This window comes from Arvicola amphibius, chromosome 11 (assembly GCF_903992535.2).
Source record: "Arvicola amphibius chromosome 11, mArvAmp1.2, whole genome shotgun sequence".
NCBI classification, from domain to species: Eukaryota; Metazoa; Chordata; class Mammalia; order Rodentia; family Cricetidae; genus Arvicola; species Arvicola amphibius.
In genome coordinates this window covers 410001-429365 of record NC_052057.2, presented here as the reverse complement: position 1 = coordinate 429365, position 19365 = coordinate 410001, and the positions used below count along the sequence as shown (strand labels likewise).

The following is a 19365-nucleotide window of genomic DNA, read 5'->3' as shown; positions in this document are numbered from 1 at the left end:
AAACAAGTTTACTATTTTCATTTTTAGAATTCTTACCTTAGTGTATTCTTTGACATTCACATATTTTAAAGTAACTTTTATCATGATCTAAAATTATGACAAGTTTGGAGTCATTTTAAAAGGTTCATCATTTGGAAGAAAGACTGAGATAGCGCTTACGATGTTATATTGTCTTTCATAAGTGGTTATAATTTAAATATTGATGTTAAATAACAATGTAATTGCTCCCCATTGAAATTTATTTTGTATCAGTGCATGAAAAACAGAGGTAAATATAAGTAACCATTTTTTTTTTAAAATTGCCTCTTTCTGAATTTAACTTTATAATGGAATAACTGGCAACAGTACTTTACGGTGTTTCATTGTTCTACCCATGCCCATCTTAGGCAATGCATGGAATCTTTTGTTGCCTCTTTTTTTTAAAATTTTTTTTCTTTTTATTATTATTATTATTACGAATTTTCACCTCCTCTCCTCCTCCCATTTCCCTCCCCTTTTGTTGCCTCTTCTTTTTAACTTCTAACTTAATTAATTACATTGCCTCTAGGTGTGGTGAAAAAGAAACAGAACCAATAAGTGATATCTATGTCAATATCTTTATATTCAAAAAAGAAATGCAAATTTTAGGTGTTGGTGATCATTCTAGCATATCACTTTGTTCAAGAAATTAAGATAAATTTTAGGTAGTACTTGTGAATTTTTTACCCTCCTCTTGCAGTAGGATAAGTTACTCATTTTGCAATGTGGGTGTTTTCTGTATGTGTGCATCTTTCAATCTACTGAGGTCCTGAATAGATCAAAAGGTAGAAGAGTGGGATTTTCCCCGTTTCTCCTTTTCTCTTTGTCCTCTAGAGCAACGTGAGTAGGACTCCTCAGGTGGATCATTTTAGTACCAGCTTCCATTTGATCCCTCAGCCTGGGGACTGTCTTACGATAGTGTTGTTTGCCCATGCTTGCCAGGAATAGGCTTGTTCTGACAATGTGCTATTCTGATCAATTTTTCTGTCAGGTCTCTCATTAGTCAAGATCAACCCAGTAAGTGTTATTAACATTTGCTAGTTTCATGTATGATCTAATAGCTATCCATGAGCCGTGAGAATTACTTGGATCTCCTCTGTTCCAACTATTGCGTTATTGTGATTATCTGACTAAACTGATAATAATTGCCACATCTCTCCTGAAAGCCAGTTATTTAACTACTACCCAATAATAGTTTGTCTCCTTGTTTGATACTTGAAGTATCCTAGTACTTTAAAAATGCATTACAACTCAGGTTGTTTTTTTTAAGTATAATATTTTTTATTTTCTGAAAATTTCATACTTTGATTATTCATTCAAATTTCATATTTTGATTATGTTTACCCCATTATTTCCTGGGCCATTCACATATTCCAACCTCTCTCAGTTTCATTTCCTCTTTTTTTTTAATGACCCAAAGTCTTATTTGCACCACCAATACACTCCTAGGCATAGGTCTACCCACTGGAACATGGGTATAAGCCTATGAAGATTCATAGCCTTAAAGAAAACTGATTCTCCTTTTCCCAGCAGCCCCCAATGGTCCAGTAGCTCCATAGTTACTGATACAACTCAGGTGCTTATCTGTAGTTTGGCACTTTTAGCTTGTATACTATAATTTGATTACTTTTAATATTGGGGTGGGCAGACGGGTGGCTTGCATGCACTGCCATGTGTCAGTCTTATTTTCTATACGTTCTCTATTGCTCTCTGCCGTATGTGCCAGACTACTTGGCTTTGAGCTTCCTGGGCTGCTGTTGTATCTGTCTCCCATCTGTAGAGTTGTGCTGTGGTTGCAGGTTCATGAACCTCTGGGTCTGCTTCACATGGGTGCTTGTATCACATCCTGGGTCATTAGGCGTGCACAAAAAGTACTTACCTATTAAGCCAACTTCTTAGCCCTAGATCTAAGTGTTATATTGATGTTTAACCTTACCCCTAAAATATAATAGTTGGTTCAAATAAACAGTAGCCTATTCTTACTCATCTTAAGTCCCCTTTCCTTGGCTAATTTTGTTATTTGGCAATGTACTGTCTATGTAAACTGTTGAACTATTCAGAGCTATCAACCTTGATTTACCATGTAGGTAGGTAGGTTATTTGATTTTAATTGTCTTAAATGGTCCTGAAAATGAATAGTTGCATTTATATACAACTGAACATTTTTAGCAACATTGGAACTCTTTTGTCTTTATTATTTTCATAATTACTTTAAAATATTCTTTATAAATTATATCTTGGTTTTTACAGTTGTTTCTTGGGCTATTGTTGGCATTTAGCTCAGTATTAGCGTTGTTCCATCTGCATTATGTTCATTGGTTTATGTGACTTTTTCAGAAGAGTAGTCCTGTAATACCAGCTGAGTAGAATAAAGTGGATCGTAATGGCATCACTCCTGAATCGGCATTCTCAATATTTGAAATTATTTGAATTCTCCATAGTACTATCAGTAAACTGAAACACTTTGTTTTTTCAGGGTGTCTTTATTCAGTTGAAAGGTATAGCGGTGTATAATAATGCACCATAGAAGCCGTGTAAACAGTGTTTGCAAGGGATTAAAAATATCCCTGCTACTTGAAAGCAAAAGTGCTTATTTGTTAACTCTAAAAGCTATAAATGCAAGCTGATGGGATTTTTCCCTTGACAATGTTAAATAAAGTCGAGGGTGTATGCAGATAAGTACCGAGCTGCATGTGACAAAACACCCTACCAGCCAAGACTGTGCGAAAATGATGAGCAGGCTTGTTACATTTGTCATCTAGATACAAAAGATGCTAGAACTAGAATAAAATACGTGTGCTTCCTACAGTGCAGTGTGGCCTGAATAACAAAGATTCTTTGTTTATTTTCTTTTCGAAAAGGGTGGGGACCCCTGAAAGGCAGGTGGGATACAGCCAGAATAACCATGGTTTTCTTCTAAAATCCTGAACAACATATAGATTTCTGCTCTCATTTGTGTTCACTGGTGTGGTACACAGTTATCAAAGTTAAAAGGGACATAAATAGGAGACATTAATGATAGTGCATACTTTTGATAAGAACCATTTTAAAACTGGATATCCATGTCTCCAAGACAAAAACATGCATTGTGTTGATTTGGGATACTTTCTCCTACGGTGCTTCTCCAGAGACACTACATGAGTAGGAAGAAACACCGTGACAATACAGTATGAGCTACTGTGTTGTCGTGCACAAATGCAGTACATTTTCAAGTAGTATGTCAAATATTTTTTCTTTCTTTTTTAATACATGGGTGTCACTGACCTGGAATTCACTGTTTAGACCAGGCTGGCCCTGAACCCACGGAAGTCTGGCTGTTTCTGCCTCCTTTCCTATTGCTAGGATTAAAGGTGTATACCACTATACCCCGCTTTTCTTTTTCTTCTTTTCTTTTTAAGTGTGTCTTAATTTAACCTTAAACTCCAATGAATGGATTTTAATAACCTTCTGAATTCAGCATTGGCATTTACATTTCCCCATGCAGCACACCCTATTCTAGGACTGACTTACAGTTTGGTCTGAGTGCCCTAACTCTTTCTGCTGTCATCAAGCAGGTGACTAGCTGCAGGTCCATTTTATTTCTCCCAGACTCAACATTTTTCATACCTGCAAAGGAGGGCGCTAATAGACCTGATTTCATAGAACTGCTGTTGGAGATAGCTTATTTACCTAAGATTCTGTCTTGCCTTTGCTTTGCAGCAGCTCTATCAGTACGTGCGGATACTCTCTACTTTTAGGAGTGGATAAATCTGACTGTGTGCTGATCCCAGACTTTCAGTCACTCTGTATGTACATGACGGTGTGGAATGGCTTTCAGATCAGAGTTGTAGTGGTCCTCTGTTCCGTTCTGGAACCCTTTCTGCTTTGATATATTTTCGTTTCTCTGTATACCACAGAAAGGATCTTTGAAAAGCAGCTTTCTTTAACTCTTTCAGGATGTTTATTCTTGGGATGTGCTCAAGACGTTTTTTCCTATCTCTTTAACTTTTTCCTCTTAACAACTTTTCTTTAGAAATCTTATGCGCCGTAGGTGTGAAAGAGTCTGAATTCGTGGATTTCAGAAGTTTGTTCATTCAAAGAGATTTCTGCAATACAGGATTTCTGGGGTTCTTGCCAATTCAGTCACAACTGTTTTGGCCTTATTAGCTACAAACATGGCCCAGGAGTTTGTGGGATGTCACCCCTGAAAGGTTGATATCAGCTGCAGCAGTTCATATCTCACCATCAGTAATAAAGGAGGATTGCGGTGTCCGTGTCTGAAGCAGCAGCAGACTTACCACAGGCTTCGCTTCCCACAAGAGCTCTCCCGCGCACCTTACATGTATGGTTGTAAGCGCAGACTGTGGCTCATTTCCCAGCCACCCAGACCCAAATAATCACACAGAAACTATATTAACTACAACACTGTTTGGCCAGTGACTCTAGCATATTCCTAGCTAGCTCTTACATGTTAAATTAACCCATTTCTATCAATCTGTGTATCACCATGAGGCTGTGGCCTACTGGCCATGTTCCCCGGTGTTTGTCTCCTTTGGCAGCTACATGGCCTCTCTCTATCTCCACCCACTTTCTTTCTTTATCTCTATTCGGATTTCCCACCTGGCTTTACTCTGCTAAGTCTTTGGTCAAAACAGCCTTATTTATTAGCTAATAAAAGCATCACATATACAGAAGGACATCCCATGTCATATAGCCCTTACATAAACCTACTTGAGTAAAGATCATATTTGATTAATAGTGTGCAGATGCTGCAATGCAGAGAAACAGCATCTTCTCCGATGGATAAAAAACAGTCTTTGACGGATAAAAAGGATCTAGAGGGAGTTGTGTGTCTCACTTTTGAGTCACTAAGATTGAAGTCATTTTGAGCTAAATTAGTTAAATTACTTCATTTCAAAGTAGGATACCTAGCTGACATATTTTTAATAAATAAATAATCAGGTAATTCAATCTAGAAACATTCTTTTATTAAGTAACTTCAAATTATAGTTCTCAAAATTTGAAGGAAAAAAGATAAAGCTAATTTTTACTGATATTGTTAAGCCACTGAAGTTTTCAGGGGTCCATAGAATCAATACTATTTTTTCATTAATGTGATAAATAATACTTGTCCCTTGCTTTGATATTTTCCAGCTTTTCATATAAACTGAAAAGTCAGTCTACTTTCTGAGCTGGGGCCACAGTGAGGAGACTGGCGAAGAGGGAGGCGGCAGTGGTGCACAGAGCTGCTCTCCTCCGCCTTGCCAGCAGGGCTGTAGTGTTCATTCTCGGGATCGGTGGAGGAGCTTTCTTCTTAAATATTCCTGATGAATAACTCAGAACAGACAATATTATCCTCCGCCTTGCTAGCAGGGCTGTAGTGTTCATTCTCGGGATCGGTGGAGGAGCTTTCTTCTTAAATATTCCTGATGAATAACTCAGAACAGACAATATTAAGAAGAATAACTTTCTCTGTGCCAGGTCTGAGGGGGATACTTCACATTTGTTAATTAGCAAAAATACTTCTCAAGAAGATAGTAAAAATGTATTTTTTAGTCTAATAAGTTTACAAAACTGACTTAAATACTCCCATTTTATAAATCCTGTGTCTTCCTCATTACCAAGATCCTCATCACCCTTCCCGAGATGCCACCTTGCTACTTGTGTGAAATCATTGCCATGCTCTCCAGACTGGGGTCTTGTCACCTCACCTTCCCATTTTAGAGAAATTTGTCTTCTTGACATTTTAAATTTTTTTTCCTACTTTACTACAATTTTCTTTTCATTCTTACATAATAACTAACAAGTTATGAGATTCTACACTTCCAATTACTGTATTTTTTTATTTTAATCTCATATGCTTTTTATTTTATAGACTCGATATTTTTATTTAATGCTGCTTATTTTCCATGTCCTGATGATATTTATATTTTTGTAATGATCTTGAATTATGTACTTTCTTGAATCCCCTAATCGATATTTCGTTTTTGTTATTACCAAGAAGTTATAGCCAATTTTAAATGTCAGTATTTTTTGTTTCTTCCTTTCTTCAAATTTCTTCTAAATTTTGCTGATTAGAAATAAATACCCCATCAAGCAGGTTAAATTGTACAGAGAATGCAGTATAAGATGAGAGTGCTAGACATCTTCCTGAACTACATGGCAATTGTTCTTTTAATACAGCGGACAAGTGAGAGGAGCCATCAGTGTTAACTTTTAGCCCTTCCGCGGAGATGAATAAACAGCTTGAAATGCTGATTTAGACAATGTTTTTAAAATACTGTGATGCACTTTGGTGTCTGACTAACTCTTGCTTAGTTAAATGTTTTGTAGCATTATAACATAGTTGGATTCAGCTCATCTTTTAAACCAGTTGTCAGAAAAATATGGGCCAGCATGGTAGAATGTATTAGCTCAATACATTGTCTCCATTTTATTAGGAAGCTGCTGAGGAAGCCGTGATATACAGCACTGTCATTGCAGATCCATTGTTAGGATGGTTCCACGGTCTTCTTTGCACTGCCATTAATTTATAGCAGTAAACAATATGTAGCCTTCCAACTGCAGCAAAGCAGAATCTTTTAATGAGGTGGATGTTATTACCACAATAAATCAGTGCTTCCCCGTAATGTATAATTCAATGTGTGTGTTCCCACTGTAACTTCTCGAGTAAGCTGGTAGTGTATCATTGTCACTGCACAGCAACACCACTCCTTATTTTTTTAAACCTTCTTTTATTTGGTGACTTCTTTTTTATTTGCTTGCAAATAAATGTGGTATGTCTTGATAGCTGTCCTGTAGCAGGCTTCAGAAACCAGTTGTGACAATACCAGCCAGAGTCGATACTGTGGGTTCTACCTACATGGATCTCAGTAGGATGCTTTCTCTTTCAGATGCTAGTGAAATCAATCCTAATTGGTCTTAGCATTATATTCAAGAAATGTGATTCTATAACTATTGATTCACAGAGGTACTCATTTGGAGAGTAATAAAAATAGGAGCAGATAAAGTATATAGTTAATTCGCTGCTGCACCATACAAAAGGCACATTGATTCTATTTTTAATTCATATAATTTGTCTTCTAGTGATTTTATTTCTTTTCTTTTACATGGCTGTGTCTTTAGGGATAACAACTAAAATACATTTAAAGACTTTTCACATTTGTTCTGTAACAAAGAAAGAATTCCTGGAATGAGTTTGGTTCTTATATTAAGTCAGATATAATTCTTTAGCACTGAAACTAATAGCTTAAAAGAAGATATTTAAAAATTAGCAATAAGATGCTGACTTAAAATAGTAATCAATTAAATGTTTTTGAAAATTAACTTGTAAAGTAGAAACAGATTTAACATAACACAGTGCTGGTCAGAGTCAAGATGCTATTGAAGGAAAATGATACTGTTTGTTAACAGTTTGAAGGTAAAATACCTAACAATTTAAGAAATACAATCAAAGTGATGACTTTAAAATGCCATCTATAATCATAATTTGAAAAGTAGTTCAAGACCTGGTCTGAACATTGTTTTCTTTTTACTGTATGAATTCTGAATATATCCATTTTAAACTAATGTTATTTATTTTAGGTTAGCATTTTCCTCATGAATAGTCAGATTTTTTTGAGCTTATATATATGAATAACTTATAAAATTTCCTAAGAGATGTAAAACAATTCTGTGTCTTATTAGAGAAGTTATTTTTGAATTAGTATTTATATTTTGAGTAAGGAGTAGAGCTTTTTCTACGGAGCAGAGTGTTTCCATAGTCCGAACTGTAATTTAATGTGGTTGATCTTAGCATTCTTAGAGCTGTAGTCCCTTCTGAGAATCTCAAAGATACTCTGTCTTCCTTAAGAAAATGTCAGAATGTTGCTCGTTGTTTATACAATTCATGTATTCCCTGAATAGCAATGGCCGTTTCATGCTTGTGTCAAGCAATGTGCTTGATGTTTTATAGGCAATTGTTTTATTTAAACTCGTTTACCTTAGATCTAAAAGATTATTTTTTAAATAATGGCATTCATTGATTGTTGCCATGCATGGCTTAAAGACCTTAATGTATGTACTTATTTTATTTCCCAAAACAACCTTCTAACTGGGCGTGAGTTGTCTAGTGAGTCCAGGGTCTTCACTTTGTTGTACCGATTATGGAAGTTTGTTGAAATGTTTGTTTTCCAGTCTAAGATTATAATGTCCTTACCATTTCTTGTTTTTTGTTGTTGTTGTGGTGGTGGTGGTGGTGGTGTTGCTGCTGCTGCTGCCGTTGCTAGTGGGTTTGTATTCTTCTTGTTGTTAATTGATGAAGGCACTTAGAGGCTAGGCGTCAATGTTGGATGTTTTCCCCTATCTCTGTCTACCCCTTTTTGAGGCATGATCTCTTTCTGAAACTGAAGCTCAGCGATTAGACCAAGCTGACTTTGCAAGCTCTGCCTCCCTAGCATTAGAATTACAGGTGCACATCATCTTGCCCAGCTTTTTCAGGGTTGCTTGAGACTTGAACCCAGGTCCTAGGCTTCACTGATTGAGCCATCTCCACGGCACTCTGTCCTCTAACTTTTCACGTAGTTTCTGTTGGTAGAGTGTTCTTGTTGTATCTTACTCCTCTGCATTTACCCTTACTTACCAGCTTTGTTCCTTCGTCTGCTCAGAGACACGAGTAAGTAAGCCCTCTAGCTCCAAGATGTTTCTGGTTGTTGCTTCTAATTATAGGTATTTTCTAAAGTATGATACAGCCTATCTTCATGTAATTCTGCTTTCAGACTGATTAATTAAAAAACTGTATGTAAACCAGTCAGGTGATGGTGGGGCATGCCTTTAATCTCAGCACTCTGGAGGCAGAGACAGGCAGATCTCAGTGTGTTTCTAACCAATCTAGTCTATGGAACTAGCTCCAAGACAGTCAAGCCTACATAGAAAACCCCTGTCTCAATTTTTAAAAAAAGGAAAGAAAAAAAGAAAAACAAACAAAATTTAAATAACAAACAAGCAAACAAAAAACTGCATGTATCAGAAATGACAAGTTTACTCACTTAGATATCTGTATATGTTTAACCATGCTAGGAAAAAAATGTGGGGTGATGACTTCTTCTGTTTGTTCTTCGAATATACCAGTGTTGTTTTTCTAAGTGCAGAAATATATATTTTAAATTTTTACTTCATGCATACTTACAGGATACCCTTAAAAGCATGGAGGAAATAAAGGATGATTACATTTGTGTTTCTTTCTCTCCCTTCTCTTCCAATGGCAGCCAGTAGGAGCTCTGAATCCCAAAAGAGCAGCATTCTTTGCAGAACGATTTGAGTCATGGGAAGATGATCAAGTTCCAAAGTTCCACTATGGTACTCATTACTCAACTGCAAGTTTTGTTCTTGCGTGGCTTCTCAGAATAGTAAGTTCAATGTGAATAATAGACCGTGACTAAATAAATCCAGTGTTTTGAAGAATGTGCACTGATTGGAAATCATCGACATTTTTTGAATATTGAAAATAGTTTTAAACGATTGAGCTTTTAAATATATATGCTTTAGCAAATATTTTATAACATAATGATAAAAAGGTTTCCTCTAGAATTGTGTGACTGTCTTCTTCAAATTTGTGTCTTCAGATTATGTCTGTTGTACCAGATCAGCTAAATTCTTTTCAAATGTAACTTGTTTAAATGAGAAGTAACTAAGGTTTCATTAACACAGACATTTATTTACACATTCTGGTAGTTACATTGCTCCAAATAGAGTAAGATGTGTTTTCAAATAACTAGCACTGTTGTGTATAGATAATATTAGCTAAAAAATGTTTCTATAAAATTGAAAGTTAATTCGTCTACCAAAATGTAATTTCTTTGGGAAACATTAGCAGCACATCATTAATAAAACCTTGTTAGAAGAATATGGACAGACATGAGTCTTAGAAGTAATTTATAGGGCTTTTCTATTGGCAAGCAGTTACTCACTCATACATGTTTAAGTGTTCTTTAATTAAGAGGGGGCTTTTAAACCTTCCAAACAGTTTTTTGTGAGCCATAACAATAGAAAAATTACATATTGTACTGTTTCCTGAACACTGAAGAAAATACATTTAATTCACGCCTAAATGCTATTAGTCATCTGTTCTTAGCAATGAAGGGAGTTTATGGAAACATTACAGATACCGAAATTTTGGTGACATAGAAACATTCAGAAAAAAAATTAAGAGCTCTAATAAAATAATTTGGCTATAACTTGCATTCTATACATTAGACATGTTACTAGCTAACGACTATTATTTGCTAAAAATTTTAGATATAAAGATTCTTTAAACCCTAAAAGAGCATGAAAGGTTTTCACTTGTTTTTCAGGAGCCCTTTACAACCTACTTCCTAAATTTACAAGGAGGGAAGTTTGATCATGCAGACAGGACTTTCTCCTCAGTGTCCAGAGCGTGGCGAAACAGTCAGCGTGATACATCTGACATTAAGGTACAGATTTACTTCATTTTATGGTTGTTACAGCCAGTGGTTTCTCTCCCCTGATCTAGCTATATTTATGGAAGGTCAACCTCAGAGAATGGAACCTCAAGAACGACTGTCCATGACTTTTGTTTTCCTCTTTTTATGTTTCTGCCTGTCTGTCCACTCATCCTGAAGTTCTTTCATCTCAATAGTTGTAGATTTTTAACTGTAGAATGTTTTTCCTCTTCCCAACATCATTTGAGTCATGTCTATTAGCAGCATGCTGCATACAGTTCCAAGCATAGTGAAGCAAATTACCAGAAAACAGGAAAGTCTCAGGCATATTTATTTGGATCTTTCAAATCTCCATTCTTAAAATGATCACTGTTATAGCTCATATTATCCTTGCTAGCCTTCTGCTTCTATCCTCAGCAGTCTAGTAATGGATTTTCTTTATGTAACGTCTCTTTCTGCAAGAAACTGGAATGGGTGCTATTAAAGGTATAATGAAATGCACCTATTGTTTTTAGACTCCTTATAGTTTTATAAATAATATGACTAATATGTAAATAATTGTACCCTATGGAGGTGGAAGTAACACATGAGGAACAGATATTTGCAAGAAGAAAAGTTATATGACTATGTATATGCTGCATTAGGGCACGTATAAGACATGTAGTGGAGTGTTGATGTCATGCCACTTTACAATGTAAAATATACTACCCTATTTCTTCTCACATTATAGATTATAATATCTAAATGATATTTTCTATATCAAAGATACTGTTTTTATTATTTGCAAAAATAATATTTATATCGGAACATCTATCAAGATTTTCTGATTTCATAATATGCAGGGTGGTGGTAGTACATTCCTTTAGTCTCAGAAGGCAGATCTAGAAAAGAAAGAAAGAGAGAGGGAGAGGGAAGGAGGGAGGGAGGGAGGGAGGAAGGAAAGGAGGGAGGGAGGAAGGGAGGGAGGGAGGGAGGGAGGGAGGGAGGGAGGGAGGGAGGGAGGGAAGCAGGTTGAGTGAGCCATGGAGAACAGCCAGTAAGCAGCACTCCTGCATGGCCTCTGCATCGGCTCCAGTCTCTGGGTCCCTTCCTTTGATGATGAAGTGATGTGGAAGCGGAGGCTCAGTAGCCCTTTTCCTCCTCACGTCTCTTTGATTATGGTTTCATTGCAGCAGTAGTAACTCTGCCGAGGACAGTGAGACTCACCTGTGTTGTTTTTGTTTGATTTTCTAAATTTTTCATTTCCGGTTTTGTCTCAGTTTTGGTTTTTTGTGTTTTCCCAGACTTCATTAATGGATTTATTCATGTGCTCTTTAAGGTCCTTGAACATATTGACTACTGTGAGTCCTTGTCTTGTCCTTCAGTTACATTACATTCCTCTCAGTCTAGCACAGTAGGGTTTCTGGTTTCGGTGGAGACATAGTATCTGGTCATTATTGACTATTTTTGTGCTGGTGTCCAGGTGTCTGGGGTTGGGATGATTGAGGTAATTTTTGCTGTTGGTATCTGGTCTTGTCTTTATTGGGTGGGAGATGCCTGGGATGATTGAGGTAATTTTTGCTGTTGGTATCTGGTCTTGTCTTTATTGGGTGGGTATTCCATTCCTTGTTTTTTGTTGTGATTTCTGAATGTCAGGAAACTGTGATGGTTGTAGACTGCCGGATAGGGGGTTTCTCTGCAGTTTGGTGGGTGGTCTAGACAAGACTGTGAAGGGCTTCATGGCAGGGCTAAGATCTCCTTCACATCTACAAGTGGGGTACCCAGGAAGTTGGGGGTGTGGTGGGAAGAGGAGAATTTACAAGTAGATTGAAGTAAAGCAGTTAACTGGAGAGCCCGGGATGAAAGGGCGAGGCTAGGGGACCCTGACACTGTGAGGAGTTTGTAACTGGGCTGTAAGCTGTCTGTTAGGACTAGCTAGGAGACTGGATGACTGAGTAGCAAACAGGAAGGGCAGTGGAGAAGGCCTGTCTGAGTGCAGGTCAGGTCAGGTGTGTTCTCTGGGGATCCAGGTAGAAAGTGTTTCTTGGCTCACACAAAAAGGCCATTTTCTATTTGTGCCTTTTTTTGTTGTTGTAAAATATAGCTACTGAGTCCAGTTAGTTCTGTCCTAATATGCACACATGTGTGGGTGGTTGGGGGCTCAAATTTTTTAATTAGTATGTATCTGATTAAATTTTTACTTTCCTTCAAATAGCCAATGCTTTAAAAAATAAATCAGGAAAGAAAAACCCAGCAAAACAACTAAAAGAAACAAACAAAAATATTCATTTTCTTCTTTCTCCTTCCCTATTTTTTTTTCTTCATAAATAACTTGGAATAGTAATGGATGCCCTAGAAGACTTCATAAAAACAGTACCTATTACTAGCAACATACTAGATTTGCAGTTCTGGGCATGGTAATTGCTACTAGAGTAACTTCTGGTTTTCAGACTGTCTTATTTAGGGCAACTATATGAAGAAATGGTGAGGAAAGTTTAATAAGTTTTTTTCCCTTTTGCCCTGGGGGTCTCACTCTGTTGCCCAGGCTAGCCCGAAATACTAGGTTCTAGTGACCCTTTTGCTCTAGGCTCCCAGATAGCTGGAACTACAGTAGAACAGCACAAGGAACTAAATGGAAAATATTTCAGAAGCTAAGGAATGCAAAACCTGAAATGCCAAGGAACTGTCTTAGAATTATTTCTACATTCTTTTTTATATCATTTTTAATATCTCTTATATTTTTATATCTACCTTCTCAAATGTCACTTTATGATGTTTTTAAAGGCCTAACTTTGGTGAAAACTATTCAGTAGTCTTGCCAGTGTGCATATTTTCCTTCTGTACCTTGCCCCTCCCAAATATTCATAATGTGTTGTGCCATTGATAAATTACTCCATTTTCATATTGATAACCAGTTAATTCATACCCTACAATTTAATCATTTCCACATATTAGACAAGCATTAATTTACCGTTACATAGGCCATTTAGAGAGCTTCAGTCTGAAAATGAACCCTTTTAACAGTGATGAGGGATTTAATCATGGCCTTTTTTTTTCTTCTTAAAGTATTACGTTTTAGAAAACACATTTAAGATCATTATAAGTACAAAATAAATGTTTAAGAGCACATGAAAATTACCATAATAATGTGCTCATGGATTATAACATTGGATTTTAGACCATTAGTAGTAGTAGTGTTTTGTATTGGGGAGTGTTCTAGAAATACTAAAGAAAAATTCATAGAACCAATAGGGCACTAGAACACGAAGGTGGTGTGGAAGGGATCACTTAGAGTGGGTGACCAAGGGTACTTTGCCTGATTCATACAATGTAAGTTCCCTAAAATGGGGAACGGGGAACCAGTTATTTTTCAAAAGGAAAATAGAAGATAGTTCTAGTTCTTGCTTCTTTCCTGCTGGAGGGAATTTTAATATATTAGCTTGCATTCTGCTAATACTTAGAGAATAATTTTACTTTAAAAATGGTTGCTAATATGAAATAATGGTAAAAATATGTTGTATTTCTGTAAACAGAACATTCTTATGGGGTTTGAATAAAGCGGGTTTTTTTTTTTTAAAAAAAATCATGATTTGCCACTTTTAAAGTTTGGAAATCATTTACATTCTTGTGCATTCTTGTCCCTTCTATGCCCAACCCCTCAGAGACCTTTTATTCTACGTGAGTAGACAGTGCAGGGCAGTTCTCTAAGTTGGCTTCTGATAGCAGTTTCCAATAGAAATATAGTGTAAGCCACATACATTAATATTATTGAATTATAGTCTAATTTCAAAGTCAAAAGAAGAGCATGCAATTGATTTCAATACTATATCTTAGCCTAAAAGTCAAAATATTTTAACCTGTAATCATTACAAAATTATTAATTAGCTCTTATTTTTTTATGCTAAGTCTTCAAATTGTATTATGCATTTCACATTTTCAGTACATATCTCTTCACACTAGCCACATTTTAAATGTTCAAGGACCACTGCATTTAGCCACTGTTCTGAGCAGCACAGATTTAAAACATTGGTTTATAATCACACAAAAAGAAAGTTTTCTGCCAATTGGAGAGCAGCATGTCTTCACTATCTTTGTATGACAGTGTTCCGGTGTATATTTATCTACGCGTGACCTGGCAGCACTGTGTATTGAGGACTGGAATAGGAACTGTTAAAGGGGGTTGAGGAATCTCCATTGTAATGTAAATGCCCAGCAGAGGTGTAGGGGTGGAGGTGGGGGTGTTAGATAGTGCTGAAATTCTTGCTTAACACTTTTTAGGTCTTGGATTCCCTTGGTACCACAAAATAATCATAATTCTGTGTTTTTGGTCTTACATATATACATATTTTATATATTTATATATTTATAATTTATATACAGATAAATTTAGGAAGTATCCTCAGCTTTTGGCTTTGTAGTGAATGGGCTTCCCTTCTCCACCACTAGAGCACTCTCGATACAGGCTGACCCACCGTGCCTGGCCCTGTGTTCAGCTTTTATCGTGAATTACTGTGACCAAATTTTGTGGACAATTAGCAGACTCATAAAGTATTGTAGACAATCATACTTAAGCACTAGGCAGTTCCCTAAGCTCTTACTAAACTGTTACTGAGATTGATTTCCCTTCTCTGAAGCAGTTCTCTCCTTTCTGAAGCCCTTCCTGTCAGTAGGCCCAGCCTCTCTTACTCCTGTTTACATTCTGACACCTGTTCCATAGAAATGACTGACAGAGGTAGAGAGAAAAGGAGTCATAGTTATCACTTTGGGTCATTACCTTGCAAGGGTGGTAGAAGAGCACATTTTCTCAGAAACTGGACTTTAACATAATTATGTATTATTAAACTAAAACCTATGCTAAAATAAATTGGAGTAAGAAATTTGGAAGAATCCCAATACAGCATTTACTTTTTAAAGGTTATTTTTGAGTTCATTTAGTCTTAGGTTCTGATTGTAATGAAATACCAAATAAAACACCACTCTTGTCTTCAGTGAGCTCTTGTTTTAGAGAAGTATCTCTAGTAACAAAATAGACTACAGCAAATGTGTATAAGTGATGATCTTTGAGTTCATCGATGAGCACCACCTGATGTAGAAGAGAGGCATGGGGAGCCTTATGCTCTCTTAGGAGATAGGACTACATCCTCGAAACAGCGTGGGGACATTAGCCAGGCTGGAAGCACAGGAGTGACAAGAACAGATTTTGTGGTTTTAAAAGATAGTGTGATTAGTCTTCAGATTTGTTATTATACTATAGGCAAGAGTAGATGCAGTATACAGGTTTATAAAGTAGCTATGAGAAAAAAGACAAACTCAGTAGTGAGTTACAGAAGTGTGAATAAACGCTGACAAAGAGGGATTGAGTCTTACTGTGAGATGGAAGAGAGAAAAGGAAGCACAAATAAAAAAGAAAGACTATGTGGGGACCTTTCAGCAGGCCCAGCCAGAGTATGCCACTAAGCAAACACACCACACACAGCAGAGCTAGTGCAAGAGGTTTATTGGGGGAGAGGGAGAGTCAAAGAATAAATGGCCATGTCGGAGTGGCGACTTGAGAGAGGCAGACAGACAGGCGAAGAGCAGCAAGAAATAAAAGAAGAAAAGAAGAAAAAGAGAAAAAAGAAGAGGCAGAGGAGCGAGAGGCAAGAGAAGAGGCATACAGAGCGAGCTGTGCCTGGTGGGCGCCTTTATGAGGTGCGCGTGGTCCACAGCTGACTGAAAGGCACCCGGGGAAAGCTGGTGACTTAGCTTTGGCAGCCGAGGCAGGCTGCTACCCCAGCAGCAGATATTAACACAGAGAACACAGAATAAAAAGGAATTTGGAGAAAATGACAGATCCCCACATAGGAGCACCGGACTGAGCTCCCAAGGTCCTGATGAGGAGCAAAAGGAGGGAGATCATGAGCAAGGAAGTCAGGACCGTGAGGAGTGCGTTTACCCATTGAGACGGTGGGACAGATCTAACGGGAGACCACCAAGTCCAGTTGGAATGGGACTGATGGAACAGGGGACCAAACTGAACTCTCTGAATGTGGCTGACGGTGGAGGAGGACTGAGAAACCAAGGACAACGGCGATGAGCATGAACTCTACAGCATGGACGGGCTCACTGTGAGCCTTGTCAGTTTGGTTGCTCACCTTCCTGGACTTAGGGGGAGCTGGGAGGACCTTGGACTTAACATAGTGAAGGGAACCCTGATGGCTCTTTGGCTTGGAGAGGGGCTGAGTGGGGGTATGGGTGAAAGGGAGGGGAGGGAAGGGGGAGGAAGAGGGGAGGAGATGGAAATTTTTAATAAAAAAATGAGAAAAATAAAATAAATAAATAAATAAATAAAATAAATAAATAAGTAAATAAATAAAATAAAATAAAATGAAAAAAAAGGAATTTGGTTCAGTATTTAGTTCCCCATCTTCACCTGAAAACTTGTGTTGAGAATTAAATTAAAATCCACTAAAGCATGTTTAGTTATGTTAGCTTCCGTTGGCTGTTTACCATAGGTAATATGCAACTCACTAGATTAGAAGAGTAGGTTTACATAAAACTATCTTAATATAAATTAGATTATAATAAGGCAGACAACTGACTGGAGGAATGCCCTTGCAATGACTTCATACACCAAGAAGTTTTGAGTTGTATCTTAAAGATTCAATAGATATTAATAGAACTCCCAAATTTATGTCTCTAACCTGTAACATTTCTTCTTCTATATGACTCCCTCCTCAATAATACCTTTTCAATACATGAAATAGATTATGAATTTAATATCTTCACAACTAAATCCTGCCCTTCCAGTGTAAGGCCCTACACCCTGTCTGCCCATCCTCGTGTCTCTTAACCTCTTGTTTTCGTTTCTCTTTTGTCTGCTCTATTTTCAGTCAGGTAGTGTTGTGTTGCTCTTGAGGGCTCTGGGTATCCTCTTCCTGGTGGCTTGGGTCCTTCCAGGGCTTTGCTCCAATGCCGTCTATTTGGTGAAGTTTCCCCTTGTTTAAGTTGCGTTCCTCACTCCTTTTACTTTTGCTCACTTCCTGATCTCATTTTTCTTCATGCCACTCACCAGCTGACATCCATGTCTTACACTATCGGCATGTTTATTATGGTTCACCACACTAGCTCCATGAAAGGGTGAATTTGGAGCTGTTTCATTCATTGGCCTATCCCTAGAGCTTAGAGCCTGGAACATATTAGGCATTCAGTCAGATATTTATTAAATTAATGAATTTGGGGTCAGTAACATTGATCAGCAGGTCAGTGTGCTTGCCACCCACCCTGGTGACCAGACTTCAGTCTCTGTAATTCATGTGACAGAAGCAGAGAACCAACTCCTCAAGTTGTCCTCAGACTTCCGCACATGCACCTTGGCACACAGGTGTGCATGCCCACATGCCACCTCATATGGGCATAAACACTCATCTGAATGAATAAGAATAAAACAAATTCATAATTTGATGAAATGAGTATTTTGGATGAGGGAAATGGCACGAACATGATGGGAACATGTGTAGTAGCATATTACAGGAAAGTTTGTGAGTTCGGGAAACTTTGGGAAAGAGATTCTGAAAGGCAGTTCCAGTGGGAGGATCTTCAGTAGCAGTTCAAAGCTTATTTGGTTTAATTCTATATACATAGTCTATATACCTATTTAGAGGTTTTTTTGTTTTTTGTTTTTGTTTTTCTGTTTTGTCAATTGTTTTTTTTCAGTCAATAAACATTTTGGCTTTACAGTCCTGATTTCTGTTAGGGTTGCTCAGCTCTACCATGTAGCAAAAGCAGCTGCTGATAAGAGGTGGTGCAGTGTGGCTGCCTCAGTGAAACATTATCAAAACATGTTGGCTCATTTTTTGTTCATAAGTTATAGTGTGACATCATCTGCTATGATTCAAGGACAATGATTTTGAGATTCATTATTATTATTTTACATTGAACACTGTTTCTTTGGAAAAAGAAGCGATTCAAGAACTAGGAAGCACACTGGAGCAAAGGAGATTCAGAGAGCTCTACCCAGACCTGGAAGTCAAATTTATTTAATTTTAAATTTTAATAATTTTTAGTAAATGTATCTTAATTAAAATTAAATTTTATCACTTTCCTCCATCCCTTTTCTTCCTCCAGCCTCTCCCAGCAACCTTCTCTGAAACCTCCCATGCCCCGTCCCACTCTCCAGTTGATAGCTTCTTTTTCTTTGATTATTATTATTAATATTTATGTGTGTATACAAATGCACACATGTACACACACAACCTGCTGAGTCTTTTTGTGTAGTTTGGTGTGTATGGTTTCAAAGCTGACCACTCTGCACTGGATGACCAAGAAGGGGGCTCATCCTTGGGAGAAGCTAATTCTCTTTCTCCAAGCAGTTTTATTGCCTGTAGCTCTTAGTCTGAGAAATTTTCCCCACTCCACAGTAACATGTTCTGATTTCATTTTTATTGTTATGGACTTACATAAATCCATGTGGGTATCTCATCAGTCTACATCATATTCTTAATCTATTTTAAAACTTTTTAAAAGCCAGGCAGTGGTGACTCATGCCTTTAATTTAATCATGCCCTTGGGGGTTAGAGACAGGTGGATTTCTGTGAGTTCACGGCCAGCCTGGTCTACAGAATGAGTGTCAAGATAGGCTCCAAAGCTACAGAGAAACCCTGTCTTGAAAACAAAATAAAAAAATTTAAAAATACTTAATTATATATTGTTAGTTGCTAAAATTTATATTATGAAATTAAGCAGAATAATAAATTATATTCCATACAGTAAATATAATGCAATTGAATCTCAGATTACTAAAAATATTTTTAAATAAATGAGCACAGTAATGTTACATGAATTAATTTTAACCCTGTCTGAAAAGTTTTTAGCCTTCTCTATCTTTATTGCTCCAAAATGAGATGGTTGTAAATAGTTTGGAGCAGTTCTGTTTTGTCTTGTGAGATCTGTAAAGCATGAGGCCTTTGTC

General features: G+C 37.2%; 1 protein-coding gene across 3 annotated transcripts in view; it reads left to right on the top strand.

The window, feature by feature from the left end:
• The window catches only part of Lrba (LPS responsive beige-like anchor protein), a 481883-nt gene that overhangs the window by 342645 nt on the left and 119873 nt on the right, over positions 1–19365 (top strand). For all 3 annotated transcript variants that reach the window (XM_038347328.2, XM_038347329.2, XM_038347327.2), the window contains exons 45-46: positions 9243–9383; positions 10329–10448. In XM_038347328.2, coding sequence (XP_038203256.1) covers positions 9243–9383; positions 10329–10448 — 261 coding nt within the window. The remainder of the gene's footprint in view (positions 1–9242; positions 9384–10328; positions 10449–19365) is intronic.